Genomic DNA, 16,497 nt, shown 5'->3' with positions numbered 1-16,497 from the left:
TTGATCCCAGTGATTTTAATATGTCGTTTTGGGGAGGAGGGGTTGTGAAGAATGGCTGATTGCTGCTTTTGACAGCCCCCGGCCCCCATTGTCTCCCTGCGGGGGAGAATTCTGGTTCAAATGGCAGAGCACTTCTCAACCACTACACTCAGCATTAGTATGGGTTATAAGAGGGTGGGTTCTGTACGCGTGAGCCACAGGCAGAAACTAGAGAGGCTGATATGTGTTTCACTCACTCACTCACTCTTTCTCTCTCCATCCACAGCTGCTTCGTGTCAGCGGGTGAGGGTGGTACCAGAGGTGGAGGCGTACCCCGCCGAGTCGGTCGACCTGCGCTGTCAGTTTGTCGACGGAGGAAACACCAAGCTCACACAGGTAGCCAGATAACACGAGGAGAGAGCCTGCGGTGCATGTCGGCCTTCACGCAGGGAACCATTAAATATTGCCCTCTGATTTCTTTGAAAAGGAAGGACAGGACTGTAGAGATGTTCTCTAGAGTTTTAATGTAGCAACCGTTGTGGTCGAACGTTGCTGCATTGAAATGCTGTCAGTGTGGGTGTTCATGCTATTTCATGAAATCGACTGGACATGTGCATAGACTGTATGTGCATAGACTGTATGTGCATAGCCTGCCATGCTGCAACACTCTTAATTCCTTGTCATTCTTGGACGCAGGTGTCGTGGATATGGGAGCCCACGGAGGGCCAGAGGGACAACATTGCCGTCTTTCACCCCATATACGGCGAGAGCTTCCCCGAATCGCCCTTCAACGGGCGTGTCCGCTTCATCCAAGGCACCTTGACAAACCCCTCCATTACCATCAGCAGCCTCAAGATGGCCGACGCCGGGCGTTACACCTGCGAGTACGCCACTTACCCCAGCGGCAATGAGCAAGGCACCACCAATCTGGTCATACTTGGTGAGCAGCTGGTGTTTTTGTTTTCTTTCAGTCTGCGCCCTAATTGCTCTCGGCGAAGAGTGGGCTCCGGTGCGATGACTAATGGTGTCCTCAAATGAATGCGGCATCACGAAACGCATCCGTTCCGAAGCGCCCACCTTGTTAAGCCGCCACATCGATGGCCTCACTTTTCCCCCTCGCCAGCTGAATCTCTGCTGCCTTTCTCTTGCACTGTTGTCTTTTTTATTAGACTCTAGGAGGGACCACACTTCCTGTATATGCACAACAACAAACTCACTCATGCATTCGCTTACCGTCTCTCTTTCAGCGAAACCCAAGAACTCTGCATCCCCCGTTGTCGTCCAAGCCAGCACAAGCGGCAAACCAGTGGTCGTGGCCCAGTGTGAGGCGGCTGACGGCAAGCCAGCAGCCACCATCAAGTGGATGGGAGAAGTCGGTGGCACCGATAACACCACCTCCAAAAAAGGTCTGGACGGCACGGTGACGGTGAGGAGCGTGTACCTACTGGTGCCCACGCCTGAGGACAACGGCAAGGAGGTCACCTGCATGATCAGCCAGCGCACTCAGGACAAGCCGCAGACCTTTCCCATGAAGCTGTCCGTCGAGTGTAAGTGTTTCAAACCCAGACCACAAGATTGTTAACCCTGTGAACCGAGGCCTAGGCATTACTCAAATAACAAATGTTTGAATAACCGTCTTATTCAACCAAGTGGGGGGGAGGCACAGAATATTTGCATTAGGTCTCAGACAAGGTTGGGTTACTCATCGCACAAGCGTGGTTCACCACCTCCATTTCTGAAGCATTTTGGGACTTCCCTGTGTTTGTTTTTACCTGGCGTGACTCATCGGTCCCCAGTCATATCTCTGCAATCCTCCGGCCGTAGGTTTCAGTGATGCTTTGTAGGACAAGTCTCGCTGTGAAAACCTCTGTGTTGAAGCTTCTCCCACTCCTGCACCCCAGTAGGCAATCAGTGTTCACTTGGTCGCTCCAATTCACAGTAACACCTCCTCTCTCTCTCTCTGTCTCTCTGTCTCTCTCTGTCTCTCTCTCTCTCTCTCTCTGTCTCCCTCTCTGTGTGTGTGTTCCTTTCCTTCTCAGATCCCCCGACTGTGTCCATAGTGGGCTATGATAACAACTGGTACATTGGCCGGACCGACGCTGTCCTGACCTGCAAGGCCACTGGCAACCCTGCCCCCACCAACGTCACTTGGACAGCGTGAGTTAATCTTCCCATAGCTGGCCCCTGATCTTTGGAGTACCCCTAATTGCAGTCCCAGGCTTTTGGATTGGAGTAGCCATGACAGTCCCAGGCATTTGGATTGGAGTAGCCATGACAGTCCCAGGCATTTCCCAGGCATTTGGATTGGAGTAGCCATGACAGTCCCAGGCTTTTGGATTGGAGTAGCCATGACAGTCCCAGGCTTTTGGATTGGAGTAGCCATGACAGTCCCAGGCTTTTGGATTGGAGTAGCCATGACAGTCCCAGGCTTTTGGATTGGAGTAGCCATGACAGTCCCAGGCATTTGGAGTATCCCTCCCATTGCAGTCCCTGACTCAGTGATTACCCATCTCATGACTATCCCAGACTTTAGGAATATCCCTACCCGTTTTGGTCTTAATTTACCCTGAGATGGGAGAACGACTTTAGACAGCGTCTCCCCGATCTATCCCAGACAACAGAAGGGAGTCAGTCATCCAAAAACAATCAATTAGCAATTCCAATCTGATCTGCTCGAGCACCAATATTGCCCGTCCTCTGGGTCCCAGCAGCTTGCCTTCATCTCTTAATGGGGGACACAAGTATCTCTGCATCGGTTATACGGAAAAGAAAAACATATTTAATTTGGTTTTCTCTTGTTGATTATCCACATGGTCTTAATTTCGTCTGGTGGTGATAGACAGACGGCGGTTGGACTGTTACAGCCTGCTCCTCCAGTTGAGGTCTTGAATATGGAACCAGATAGGAACTCGTCACCAGGCTGTGCTTCTTCCAAATCGTTAATCTCTGTCCTCCCTCCTTCTCTCATATCTGCCCCCCCCACACACACACACAAACACACACAGCATGTCCGGTCGGATGCCTGACACGGTACAGATCGCCGACAACAAGCTGATCGTGCGGAAGGTGGACGAGGCTGTGAACACCACCTTTGTCTGCGAGGTGAAGAACCGGCTGGGAGTGAGCAAGCACCAGGTCACCACGGCGGTCATCGGTGAGTCAAGCCCACTGAGCACGTGACCGCCGCCTGCGTACTCTTACTTAGTCTTATGTACACACACTGATGCACACATTCCAGCCCACGAGCGAACACGGGTGCGGACATTTTGTGGACGCACACACACACACACACACACACACACACACACAGGGATCAGAGCTACACATGGGTCTTTTCCATCATTTACACTGTCAGAGAGACCAATGCTCTCTCACAGCTAACTCTGTCGTCTGCTGGGTAGGTTAAAGGGGGTGAAGGTTTGGCTTATAGGGGTTCTTGGAAGGGTTCTTCTATTCATGCGGGAAATCTGTTGGTGTGAGCCAGTTTGCCGGGTTTTCTTTTCTCCCCACTAACATCCTTAGTGTAGGTCTGGATCTCTTCTCCCCCCCCCCTCCTTCCCTTCAAAATAAGAGTCCGCTCTTCCTCTGTATGCACTTTCAACAGATTTCTCCTTTATTCATATATGCTGCGGTTTCTCCTCTCTTGCTTTCACACATTGATCCAATGAACACAAAAACAGCCTTACATTGGCTAGCGTAAGTTATGGTTTGCAAGATGTCAGTTGTGCTTTGTCACATTTGGATTCTGCCAGGTCAAAACGGGTGCTGCCTTTTGGATCAGTGGAGCCAGTGCAGTTAGCACTTGTTCTCACCAAAGACGCTGTGAAAGCTACATTTAGAATCCGTGGGAATCCTTTCAGAGATTTTGAATTGTCTCCCTTTGTTCTCCAAGGTGCTTTGTAGGCACTGAAACGTGTGGGAGGTGGGGAAGAAGTGAGCTCTGGCTAGCAGCGTTGCCTTGTGACCACTGTATTAGGGCTGGCTGGCACTCCCACCAGCACCACGTCTTTGCAAGTACTTGAGAGAATCTGGTCCAACCTCCAGTTTCATCCTAAGCGATGGTGCCAGATTTTTTTCTTCTTCTTCTTCTAAATGAAACCAATTGTAGCACAAACGCAATCGGCTCCCTTAATTTTCACTCCTGAAACCATTTTAAAAGCACTCTCTGTTCCCTTTAACTTCAGATGAAAGCGCCAAGCTCTATTTGTCTGGGGGTGGCTTTCGTAACACCCCTTTTGAGGTTGTGATTGTAGCGAGGGTTGACGGAGGTGCCGAGCACAAAGTAGAAGATGACGTTTCTCCTCTACATTTTAAAGAGGAGTGCTCGGTCACGTGAGTAAAATACAGAACTAAGTTCTGCTGACAGGAGAGGAAAATGCGCCGGTCTCTCGCTCGACACTTGCTCAGCGGGCACGTGCCAGAGATGGCGTGTTAGTGTCGACGAGGTGCCAGCTGGATCTGTCCTCGTAGAGAGAGCGGCAGAGAGGGGGAAAAACAATAACAGAACATTCCATAGAACTCTTAGATGACTCCTGCTAGACTTTCAAAGGCTTGGCGGGGGTTCGCGACCCCTTGTCTCCCTTGACCCCCCCCCCCCCCCCCCCTCCCTTTGTGGGCTGTCCAGCTGGCTCTGTGCATTTTCACTGTGCACTGGAACACTTCTGAAGGGACCAGCGCGCACACACACACACACATTACTTCCTCTACAGCCTCAGGCAAGCCATCCTCTGGGCTTACACAGACTTTCCTCCACAGGGAAAGAATAATAAACTAATCTAGCTTAGAGAGAAATGCTGGCACTGAATGGCTGCTGACATAAACCCGGTGCTAGTATTGTAGCCTTAGTTCTGGTTTTGTCCTCAGGGCTGGAATGGCTGCAGGCCACTGGAAGTTCCTCCTTTTAATTGATTGTCACATCTTGATTAATCCGTCTCCATTGAGCCGATTTTAATCCTCCTCCATTTATCAGATGTTTGTTTCCCACCTCAGGCCATGTTAAGGGGGTTGTAGTGAGAACTGCCAGACCGTGATGTTTCATCTCTGTGAGGGAGATAAGGAGAGAGGCAGGCACCTGGCCATGGTGGTTTATCAGAGACTGTCCCGTGGTGCTCAGAAAGAGGCTAAGCCTGCCCAATGGAGAGCCTGGCGGGAAGGTACAAATAAACAAGTTAGAGAATATCTACCATGAACATCTGCCCATTTGCCTCCAATGATACTAGATGTACTGGAGGTAGTTTGCAGTGATAGTCCAACCTTGCCCGTGGCCTGAAGAGGCGTGTTACAAAGAACTAACCCCAAAGAACTAGCAAAATTGACAAACCTTGGACATTAGCACCACCCGATTGGGTTAGCATGCAGAGCTTAAAGGGATAGTATGACATTTTTGCAACTAAGCCTTTTTTCTACCTACCCAGAGTCAGATGAACTCATGGATGCCATTTTTATGTCTCTAATTAGCATTAGCGCAATAACTGGAAGTCTACCAGAACATGCTCATTAAGTTCATATGACTCTGAGTAAGTAGAAAAAAGGCTTAGTTGCCAAAATGTCATACTATCCCTTTAAGCTCTGCATGCTAACCCAGTCTGGTGGAATGCTGATGTCCAAGGTTGGTCCATTTTAACCCTGTATTTGGGGAGTTTCTCCCATTCTTCGTAGGGATGGTGCCAGGTTTCCTCCAGACGGGACGCTTGGCATTCAGGCCAAAGAGTTCAATCTTCGTATCATCAGACCAGAGAAACTTGTTTCTCATGGTCGTTGTCCTTTAGGTGCCTTTAGTAAATTCCAAGCGGGCTGTCATGTGCCTTTTACTGAGGAGTGGCTTCCTGTCTGGCCACTCTACCATAAAGGCCTAATTGGTAGAGTGCAACAGAGGTGGTTGTCTTTCTGGAAGGTTCTCCCATCTCCACAGAGGAACTCTGTCAGAGACCACCGAGTTCTTGGTCACCTCCCTGACCAAAGCTCTTCTCCCCGATTTTGCTCAGTTTAGCCGGGCACCAAGCTCTAGGAAGAGTCTTGGTGATTCCAAACTTCTTCCATTTAAGAATGATGGAGGACACTGTGTTCTTGGGAACCTTCAATGCTGCAGAAAGTTTGTGGTACCCTTCCCCAGATCTGTGCCTCGACACAATCCTGTCTCAGAGCTCTAGGACAATTTCTTCGACCTCATGGCTTGGTTTTTGCTTTGACATGCATCGTCAACTGTGGGACTTTATAGACAGGTGTGTGCCTTTCCAAATCATGTCCACTCAATTGAATTTACCACAGGTGGACTCCAATCAAATTATAGAAACATCTCAAGGATGATCAATGGAAACAGGTTGCACCTGAGCTGAGTCTCATAGCAAAGGGTCTGAATACTTATGTAAAAAAGGTATTTCTGTTTTTTATTTACTTATAAATTTGCCAACATTTCTAAAAAGCTGTTTGTCATTATGGGGTATTCTGTGTAGATTGATGATGAAAAAACATTCAATTTAATCAATTTTTAGAACAAGGCTGTAAATGTATAAAAATGTGGAAAAGGTCGAGGGGTCTGAATATCTCCTAAATATTTCTGATGGAAATGGGTGGTTCATGACAACTAGTCAGGAAGACTTTGTTTGTCTTTCATTCAAATGTCAGCAACCACCTTGTGCTTCCTTCACTGAACTTGGGCCACATTTTCAATTTTACTCTGGTGGTCAGGTTCTCCACCAACCCTACCTGAGGTAGCAGCCAGACTTTCTCAGGAGAGACCCCACCCCCCCTTCCAATTCCAATCCCGCTCTGCCTCAGCCGTTTGACGTCAACGAGCGACAGAATGATATGCCTGATTTGTCATTCCACTGCCAGACGTCTAACAGACCCAAGCAGAGGGCAATGATTGCCTTGCCTGCGAGCGGCTGCATTTCAATTGGAATGATAAAGTCTAAGCCCGAACGCTTTGCCGTTGCATTAACCGCTCACACCCTGCCATTTTGTGCTTTGTCATTTTCCTCATTCCCCCCATGCTTGTAAATGCAACTGCCCCCTGGCCTGGCCCAGCAGAAACAGGCTGCACTATCTGCATAACCTCAGGCAGGAGCATAGCTCTGTAATCCTCCAGGGTCATGAAGCTACCTTTTTCAATTAGCCAGAGGGTGAGCTCTTATGGCACATCAGATGACTATCTGTCTCAATAATCCCCCATCATTAATCAATGGGTAGTCACCTCAAGACCCAGTGCCCTAAATCCTTCAGGACGAGTACTGGGATTGCTCCCCCCCCCCTCGACCCTAGCTTTTGGGCCTCCTCACTCTGTACTGGAAGAATGAACCTGGAACCACACACACACTTCATTTTCTCTCGCTCTTTCCGGTTCTCTGTCCCTTCAGCTTCCCCTCGTGAATGACTCATGGAAACACAGAATAACTCATTTTGAGGCCAATTGCAGCATTGCTATTCACCGTGTGTCGGTTTGTTGAGCTCGATCAACAGCCAAGGTCCTGGATTCAATCATCGCAGCAGGATTTGTCCAACTTAGAATTGGTCTCGAAATGCATGCCTGTGTATAATGCAGTCTTGGTACAGTAGTTGCAGCACTGATTGAGAATCCGAGTCCTTTATCTGAGAATAGAGATTCATGTTATGAATTTATTGAGTCTTAAGACAAACAGGTGCTGACAGATGTGTAAATTGTGTGCCTCGTGTACTGTAACATTGGTGTCTAAATGATGTGCCGTAAGCTAAACCATCAGATGTGTTTAGACGGTAACCCAATAATATTTGTTGATGGACCTCTCAACGTTTATATTATCCAGTATGCAGAGTATAGCCGTTAACAAGATGCTTATCCTTTGCAGCTATGAAATGCGGTGTGTTTACTATCTAGCCACGTACCGCCAGACACAAACACTGGAAAATCAATACCCGATCCAGATTCACCCATCTGCTTTCCAGGATGTATTTTTATTTTACGATCATGCAATGCAGTCGTTTCTTTTCATTAACTCCTAGCTTACGTTGTTGTGGTGGCGTTGTCAGACTGGGAGGGGCGCCCTCGGCGCTACGCTAGTCCACCCCCGCCTTGTTGTGTGCTGTCGACACATCCTCACAGCAGCCAGCAAGGCCACTTAAGAGTGCTTGCCGACTGTGTGAATACGGTGTTACTGCTGCGTAGAGACTGCAGCTGGGAAGAAGGCGTTGGTGAATGAGGAAGCAGATTGACTTAAGGGTGGGGGATGTCACCGGGGTGAGGTGGGGGGAGGCCTCCTAGCGTTTCTCACCTCTAGTGGGAAGAATGAGCACCACAATTAAATTCTGTGTGTGTGTGAGGGAGAGCTCTGTGTGTTAGTTTAAGCACATCTGCCCGGCGTTCTCTGAAATAAATTGTTTAGAAACTTCCACGTCTCCGGAGAGAGAGAGGGGGATTAAATGGGCTGTAGAGAACTGAGGAAAACTGAGGAGTAAAAAAAAAAGACTGTGTGTGTGTGTGCTCGTTTTTGTCGGCTTCCAACACGGAAAGAGAGGGAGGGAATTGGGGTGATTTGAAGAAACGCCCCGGTCGCTTCAGACTAGACTACTTGAAATTGAAATGATTGAGATTGTCATGGAAACACTGGAGCTTTTCAGGGGAGGGGGAGACGGGGCGGAAGATTTGAGGTGAACGTGCATGCAGAGGTTGAGAAGGTGCTCTTACCCCAATTGATAGAGTTCACACTGTACAGCACTGGCAGCCCAACTCTGTACATTCCCTCTCGACACGTTAAGTGCCTTGAGTGCGTCAACCTTATAAATATTATTGGATATTTACAGTTCTATACATATGGGTACTTTACCTGTACTGTACAGCAAGAACCTGAAATCGTACTCCTCATTATTTTCAACATCCATTCCAGGTCCATTTTATTTCCCTTGCCTTTTTCCTGTTCGCTAAATTGTGATTCGCTGAAACAGGAAAAGATGGTTCAGGTTGGCTGTTGTGCTCCTTCCCCCTAATCTCTATGAGTGACAGTAATATAGGCGGTGATATAAGCTCGCTGTGATCATTTTTGACATTTATTACCCCTTTCTGGTTAATTTAGTCCTGACTCCCAACTACCCTTGTCCTGTTTCTCCCTGTGCTGTGGCTTTGATGTTTTCACCTCCCTATACCCAGATTTAGATATGGACATCAGGGCCTTGCATCTCCCTAGCCCTCTGTCTTGGCAGTGCATTCCAAGCTGCCCTGTATGGGGTCTGGTTTTTGGAATGGATCAAACTGCAGGTGGGTTTTTGCCTCGTGTGACTCTGAGTTGAGTTGCTCCGTTTACACTGGTTTCTGGTTTACAGTGGGGGAGAGCTCATAGCCCGGGGTTAAACTAACTGACCGATTAGGGGCGAGGGGGGGCAGAGCAGTATGTCGACGTGTTCCATTTTTCAGTTCCATCATGCATGACCACAGTGTGCTAGTCATTTCCACTTCTATAGTCCCCTTTCACTTCCCCTTTCCTGTCTCTTTCCCTGTCTCTTTCACTTCCCTTTCCCTGTCTCTTTCCCTGTCTCTTTCCCTGTCTCTTTCCCTGTCTCTTTCCCTGTCTCTTTCCCTGTCTCTTTTCCTGTCTCTCGTCTCTGCGTTGTTGTGCCCGATGTACGCCTCGGTCAAAATCTCAGACCAGGGATTCGTCACATCGTGGGTCACAAAATGTGTTCCTCATTTTTGTTTCTCTACCGAAACAAGAGTGGACCGGCTCAAACTTGGCTCACACCAACGGTACTAGGACCGTAGAAATGGGCAACGGGGGGGCTTCAAAAACAAAAACTGCAACTAAAGGGGAGGAATCAATCCCAGTCAAATCGCTACAACACTAATCGAGACACCACCTCACTGACCGCATCTCACCAGGAGAGCACCAGAACAACAACACTACTCCTACGGAAAGAGGCCCATTTAAAAACCGACCAACCCCCTCTTTCCTCCCCCCATTTTTTTGTCTCTCCCTCTACCTTTTGCTCCTCTCCTCCCCCCTTTTCAGAGGCCATAGTGGACCCGTCCAACGCGGGCGTGGTGGCAGGGGCTATCATCGGCAGCCTGCTGGCCCTACTGCTGGTCAGCTCGCTGATTGCTGTCCTGGTGACCCGCAGTCGCCGGCAACGGCGCGGTTACCCCGGCAACGGAGAGCCTGGCGCCTACGGGAACAAAGCCCGCCTCTTCGGCGGAGCTGGCAACAAGAACGAAGGCACGGGGGCCAACATCAACGGGCCCATCTATACGTACCGCGAGAGCGACCCCGGAGCGCTGGCGGAGAATGTCAACGACTTCCACGGCCCGCCAGGCTCCACTCCCACCGCCCACGACATCCTGCTGAGCAGCGAGATGGACGAGGCGGAGCGCAGGAAATTTGACGCCCTCGACGACAGCCTGGAGGAGGAAGAGGAGCGCTACGACAGCTTTAGCGTGGGCATGGTTCCAGCCTATCACATCCACCGGCACAACGAAGAGATGGGAGGGGTCAGCATGTACCTGGACGACGACATGGAGTCGCAGCGTGACGGGTCGGTCATCTCCCGGACTGCCATCTACGTCTAGAGAGGGGCGGTCAACCAACAGGGTCCAGGAGGGAGAGCTGAGGACAGGGTGGAGAGTCCACCAACAACCACCCATCCCCCTGCATACTAAATAGACATGCTACGCTTATGGTAATTTTACACAAAAAAATAACTACAGAAACAAAAGAAGGTGTTGAAACTGAACTGTAACTGAGGAACAAGCGGAATGATGACTTGAGTGCGCTGGTCAATGACTCGGCATCTCGATAAGTCAGTCAGTCTACCAAAATAAATTGTAACAATGTAACTCATCTTCAATGCTGCTTACTGCTCCATTTCATCTTAGCAAGTGAAACGTGAAGAGTGACCATGTGACTGCGTTTAGTAGCCCACTAATCCACAGGACTGCAAACACTAAAGACTTTTTCTCGGTAAGGAAACGTACTGTTCAATGTCGCCTTCGTGGTACAACTTTTAGACGCATTCCTAGATGGTCACACTCGTTCTATCACCACGGCTACTGCTTGAAGACGTCCTCCAGCGGACCGCCGTGCGCAGGACGAGGAACCGAGCTGTAACTTGTTGTCTTCGTGTGCATCATAACAGGCGTTCCATTAGCACAGTGTTACGTAAAAATGGTATTTTGTATTATCAAGATGTTTGGGCCTTCAGGCCTTGTTGAAACCACATTTGGTGTTAATGACTCATATATAAAGACTTAGGCAGAGTTAGTCCCACCAACTTAGTTTCCAACTTCCATTTCCTTCTTTCTTTTTCTTTTCTTTTTTTTCTCTCTTCATTATTTTCTTTTACATATGGGAGGCCAACGACGTGGTAGACCGAGCTGGAGCTGGGGTTTGGATGAGAGAAATGGTGCGACCAGATCTGTTTGTTTTTCCCAACTGTCTGTTGGCGGTTCATGTTGGTGGAACGTCGCTGCTGAAGCGAAGGGCAGCGGGGTCAGCTGGCACCATCCCAGGGTATTGGGCCCAGTGCCAGGCTTGTACTGGCCTTCCACGCTGAGGGACCAGCCAGCTCCTGTAATGATCGGAGCCACGTCTAGTCTGCCTAGCGATAGCATGAGACAGATCGACATGCACACCCAGCTCAAACTGAACCTCCTGCTCTGCCTGTCAGTTTGACCAATTAAAAAACAAAAAGGAAGCGGACTCCATTTCCCCGGCAAGTCAATAAACGCGCCGTCTATTTAATGGTAAAGAAATGTTTCGCCGTTGATGCTCGAGGGACCGGAGGCGGAATATTTCCCTCGTTTTTGATTTTTTTTTTATACCAGAACAAACTGTTCCTAGCCCACATGTTTAATTCAGGAGTAGAAGAAGCATAAAAGTGTTGGGCATTATCTTATGTAGAGGTATAGAGCGAGAGAGGCTGATTTCTGGCTGGTATTGAGCGCTTTTGCGATTTTTAATGCAGATAAGCCCAAGCATTAATAATAGGACAAGCCGCACATACGGCTGAAATTGCGAAGCTTCACTCCCGAACTCAGTAGGAGTTATGAAGTGTTATGAGGTCGACCGTCTGCCTTGTTGTCGACCGTCAACGATCGATTCATCTACTTCAAAATACAGTATTATCATTATTTTAGCAGGGCGAAATGCTGAGTCGTTGTTTTTTTTGCTGTATGTTAATGGACAAATCTCTGCCGGGCCTTCTAAGGGGAGCAGTAACACACAAAATACGCCTGTGACTGTGTGTGGGGATCTTTCTGACCATGTGCGAGGCCCATTAGTTCTAAGCCTGGCCGGCATATGTGTTTTTCGAGTTCTGAGTTGACCGAATTTGAATCGCTGCCAGACTTGGAACGAGGTTAAGGGGCTAACCCCACCCGCAGTATGTTCCACTGTCAGATTGCCGCAGTTCACTTTAACGTAGCGGCCTAGTGTGTGTGTGTGTGTGTGTGTGTGTGTGTGTGTGTGTGTGTGTGTGTGTATTGTGCAAGGGTGTATGTAGCGTGATTGTACAGATTCGAGTTGTGTATATCCCACATGCTGATTCACCGCGCAATAGCCCAATGTTATGCAGGAGTTGTTTTGCATAATGTCATACATATGGATGGCTAAGCCTATCTCTGAGTCATTCATCAGTCATTTCATGCACAGTAACCTCACTGATGAAGGGGTTGGAGGACGGTGATAGGAAACTGCTTAGCACGGGGACCCGCGTGGACATGAATATTACACTGGCGGAGCCGGGATGAAGGGCCTTTGGAGTGGTCTCCTGTGCCACCCCCGGCCAGATGGAAACCTGATTGGGTATTGGCGTCCGGGCCGTTGCTCTGTAAATATTGTGCCCCATTCCCCCTCCTTTGCTTTTTCTTATCACAGATAGAGGTCGACTGATTATGATTTTTCAACGGCGATACCGAATTATTAGAGGGCCAAAAAAAAGCCAATACCGATTTCTTATTTTTAAATAAAAAAACATTAAAACATTTTTTAATTAGTTATTTTATAATTGTTTTATTAAAAATAAATATATATGTGTAATAATGCCAATTACAACAATACTGAATGAACAATGAACACTTTTATTTTTACTTAATATAATACATCAATAGAATCTATTTAGTCTCAGATAAATAATGAAACATGTTCAATTTGGTTTAAATAATGCAAAAAAACAGTGATGGAGAAGAAAGTAGAAGTGCAATATGTTCCATGTAAAAAAGCTAACGTTTAAGTTCCTTGCTCAGAACATGAGAACATATGAAAGCTGGTGGTTCAATATTCCCAGTTAAGAAGTTTTAGGTTGTAGTTATTATAGGAATTATGATGCATAGACTATTTCTCTGTACCATTTGTATTTCGTATACCTTTGTCTATTGGATGTTCATATAGGCACTTTAGTATTGCCAGCCTAATCTCAGGAGTTGATAGGTTGGAAGTCATAAACAGCGCTGTGCCTCAAGCATTGCTAAGAGCTGCTGGCAAACGCAGTAAAGTGCTGTTTGAATGAATGCTTACGAGCCTGCTGCTGCCTACCACCCCTCAGTCAGATTGCTCTATCAAATAATAAATCATAGACTTAATATAATAAACACAGAAATAAGAGCCTTTGGTCATTAATATGGTCAAATCTGGAAACTATCATTTCGAAAACAAAATTTTCTTTCAGTGAAATACGGAACCGTTCTGTATTTTATTGAATGGGTGGCAACCCTAAGTCAAAATATTGCTGTTACTTTGCATAACCTTCGATGTTATGTCATAATTATGTCAAATTCTGGCAAATTAATTACGGTCTTTGTTAGGAAGAAATGGTCTTCACACGAGCCAGGCGGCCCAAACTGTTGCATATACCCTGACTCTGCTTGCACTGAACGCAAAGAACTGACACAATTTCCCTAGTTAATATTGTCTGCTAACATGAATTCCTTTTAGCTAAATATGCAGGTTTAAAAAATATATACTTCTGTGTATTGATTTTAAGAAAGGCATTGATGTTTATGGCTTGGTACATTTTTCGCAAATGCGCTTTTGTTAAATCATCACCCGTTTGGCGAAATTAACGTAGGCTGTGATTCGATAATAAATTAAGACACTGCATTGATTATATACAACGCAGGACAAGCTAGTTAACCTAGTAATATCATCAACCATGTGTAGTTAACTAGTGATTATGTGAAGATTGATTGTTTTTTATAAGATAAGTTTAATGCTAGCTAGCAACTTACCTTGACTCCTTGCAGCCACAAGGTCCTTTTGACGCTGCCCTCGCGTAACAGGTGGTCAGCCTGCCACGCAGTCTCCTCGTGGATTGCAATGTAATCGTCCATAATCGGCGTCCAAAAAAGGCCGATTTACTGATTTGTTATGAAAACTTGAAATCGGCCATGCCGATTAATCGGTCGACCTCTAATCACAGATTCCTATCACATTATCAGATCATCACCACTGTGTTCAAATGAACTGTTTTCCTTATGATGTTTTATGCGAATGGGTACCCATTTTTTTTTATTTTATCAAGAAAAATAAGTGTTCTTATGTGAGGTGTTGGTTGTGTATATCTTGATGTAAGATATCCATTTAATGAAGTAGGTGTGTGTGTATCTTCAATACTCCCTTAAGAGATGTTATTTATAAGTGCAGTGTGGGTAATGGTAAACGTCACAGACTACTATCATGGGAGATGGTTGGAAAATAACCAATGACTACAAATGACCTTCATTTAATTACATGTGCGTCAAGGCATGTATCTTGTAGCCTGCTGGTATGTAGAGGTGTATATTATCGAGGGCCTTGCTCTCCAATCTGCTCTGACCATCTTTTCCACGCAAACACTCTCTCGCCCCCTTCCGCAGATAAACTCCCACTAGAGAGCATATAATCACACACCCATGCAGATCTGTTTCACCCATAGAATTCTCTCACACACACACTATATTTCCCTGCCCCGCCACACACTGAGTTCGATGCCTCCCATTAGGGGGGGAAGCTTGTTCCTCGTTGGGTTCCTGTGACTCCATCACTCTCCATCTTGTTATTAAGATGAACAGAGAGGCAACGTCTTTCTCTACAGAGGCTTAAAACATTTGATTCGCCATTCCCCTGTTTTTATTTTTATTTTTTTAGAAGTAAACAAGCACCAATTTCACTCTGTGGGAAGTGGTGCTCCAGCTTCTAAGGACCATGTCAGAATAAAAAGCAATGTCTCTGGCATGCAATTACCAGCCCTGTGTAAGGGTGGTGGTGGTGGTTTTAAAAAGCATAAATGGGTCACGACATCCTACAATTCTTGTCTGACTCTAATCTCAAGACCACCAAACAAAGCCTTAAATTCACAGTTTCGCCACATGCATTATTCCCCGTGTCCCTTTGTGTACAAAGTATAAATAAATCCAACATACTTGCAACATGCATTACTAATTGATGTGGTTACGTTAGTGCATCTGTTCTGCCCAGCTGCTGGTATAACAAGATATTAATATTTTCTGGTCAATTCTACAGTGTTTTTTTTGTTGTTGTTGTTGTGTACAATATTGACAGGACGGTGACCTGGAGAATATGAATAATATTAAAATGTTCCTATATTCCAAGATGTTTGTGTCTCCTCACTACAAGCTGCTAGAATAACAATGTCTTCTGTGTCACCGTCTGACTGTGTGTGTGTGGGTGGTTTTTCATTTGGAACCTTTCGTTCCGGTTCGTCCCGTCAACATTATATTTGTATTCTGGTGTTTTATTGAAGTATGATGGATTTCTAAGTATGATTTTGAGTCCGTTATGTGTGACGTTCAGCCAGCCTAGCGATCCGTCTGCACATTTGATTGCGTATGTAACATGTATATCGACAATGTTTTTTTGTTGCTTCGGCCCTTGCGGTTATTAGGTGGAGCTTTTATTATAGGAATGAAATGATTCCCGTTGTTTACACACAGGACGGTCTGTTCGGTTACATTCTATCACATGCTTCGACAACCATCCTATCGAGACAAGTGCAGTTACCCAAAGTGCTAGAGACCGCCATGCTAAGAATACTGACGGCAACGAGCAGTATCTTAAAATGGATGCATTCGTGGTTCGCTGAGTGTGTTGTTTACAACATGTGGGCTGGATGATGTTTGTTGACTGCAGACCCCCCCAAAAAAAAAAATGTATGGACTTAAATAAGGTGGCTTATTCAGCCCAAACTTGTGGTACTACATTGCCCCGCAAAAGTCTTGACTGCAGTCGAGACATTTATGGTCCTCCTGAGTCCACTTTAGGTCCTCGTCTGTTGCCTTGACTACGCCTCTTTGCAGCACTCTGTCAATCCCTCTTCATTCGGGCCTTTTATCCTTGTTGACCTAATGCAGGTGATTCTGACACGAATGGCTTAGTTTTAGTTCAGGGAACGGTACTGAAAAAAATATATTTTTTATTTATTTAAGATTTTGTTTAAGAGTCATATTTTACAAAAGTCAATCTACCTCAAGTCTGCTGGCATGTAAGTCTTAGTAATGGCTTTGGAAGGTGGGATTGTGACAAGAAAAACAATTACTGTACCTCCAGACAATCTACAGTCCTTTGG

General features: G+C 46.6%; 1 protein-coding gene across 3 annotated transcripts in view; it reads left to right on the top strand.

The window, feature by feature from the left end:
* Positions 1-16,497, top strand: part of LOC115128370 (poliovirus receptor homolog) — a 90,257-nt gene that overhangs the window by 40,522 nt on the left and 33,238 nt on the right. For 2 of the 3 annotated variants that reach the window (XM_029658171.2, XM_029658170.2), the window contains exons 2-7: positions 266-375; positions 676-919; positions 1,227-1,526; positions 2,019-2,136; positions 2,985-3,133; positions 9,954-15,523. In XM_029658171.2, the coding sequence (XP_029514031.1) occupies positions 266-375; positions 676-919; positions 1,227-1,526; positions 2,019-2,136; positions 2,985-3,133; positions 9,954-10,507 (1,475 nt within the window). In that variant the 3' untranslated portion in view covers positions 10,508-15,523. Of the gene's footprint in view, positions 1-265; positions 376-675; positions 920-1,226; positions 1,527-2,018; positions 2,137-2,984; positions 3,134-9,953; positions 15,524-16,497 lie in introns of those variants that run through there. The other variant, XM_029658172.2, reaches the window with a different exon arrangement.

This window comes from Oncorhynchus nerka, linkage group LG4 (genome assembly GCF_034236695.1).
Source record: "Oncorhynchus nerka isolate Pitt River linkage group LG4, Oner_Uvic_2.0, whole genome shotgun sequence".
Lineage (NCBI taxonomy): Eukaryota > Metazoa > Chordata > Actinopteri > Salmoniformes > Salmonidae > Oncorhynchus > Oncorhynchus nerka.
This window is presented reverse-complemented; position numbering and strand designations above follow the sequence as displayed.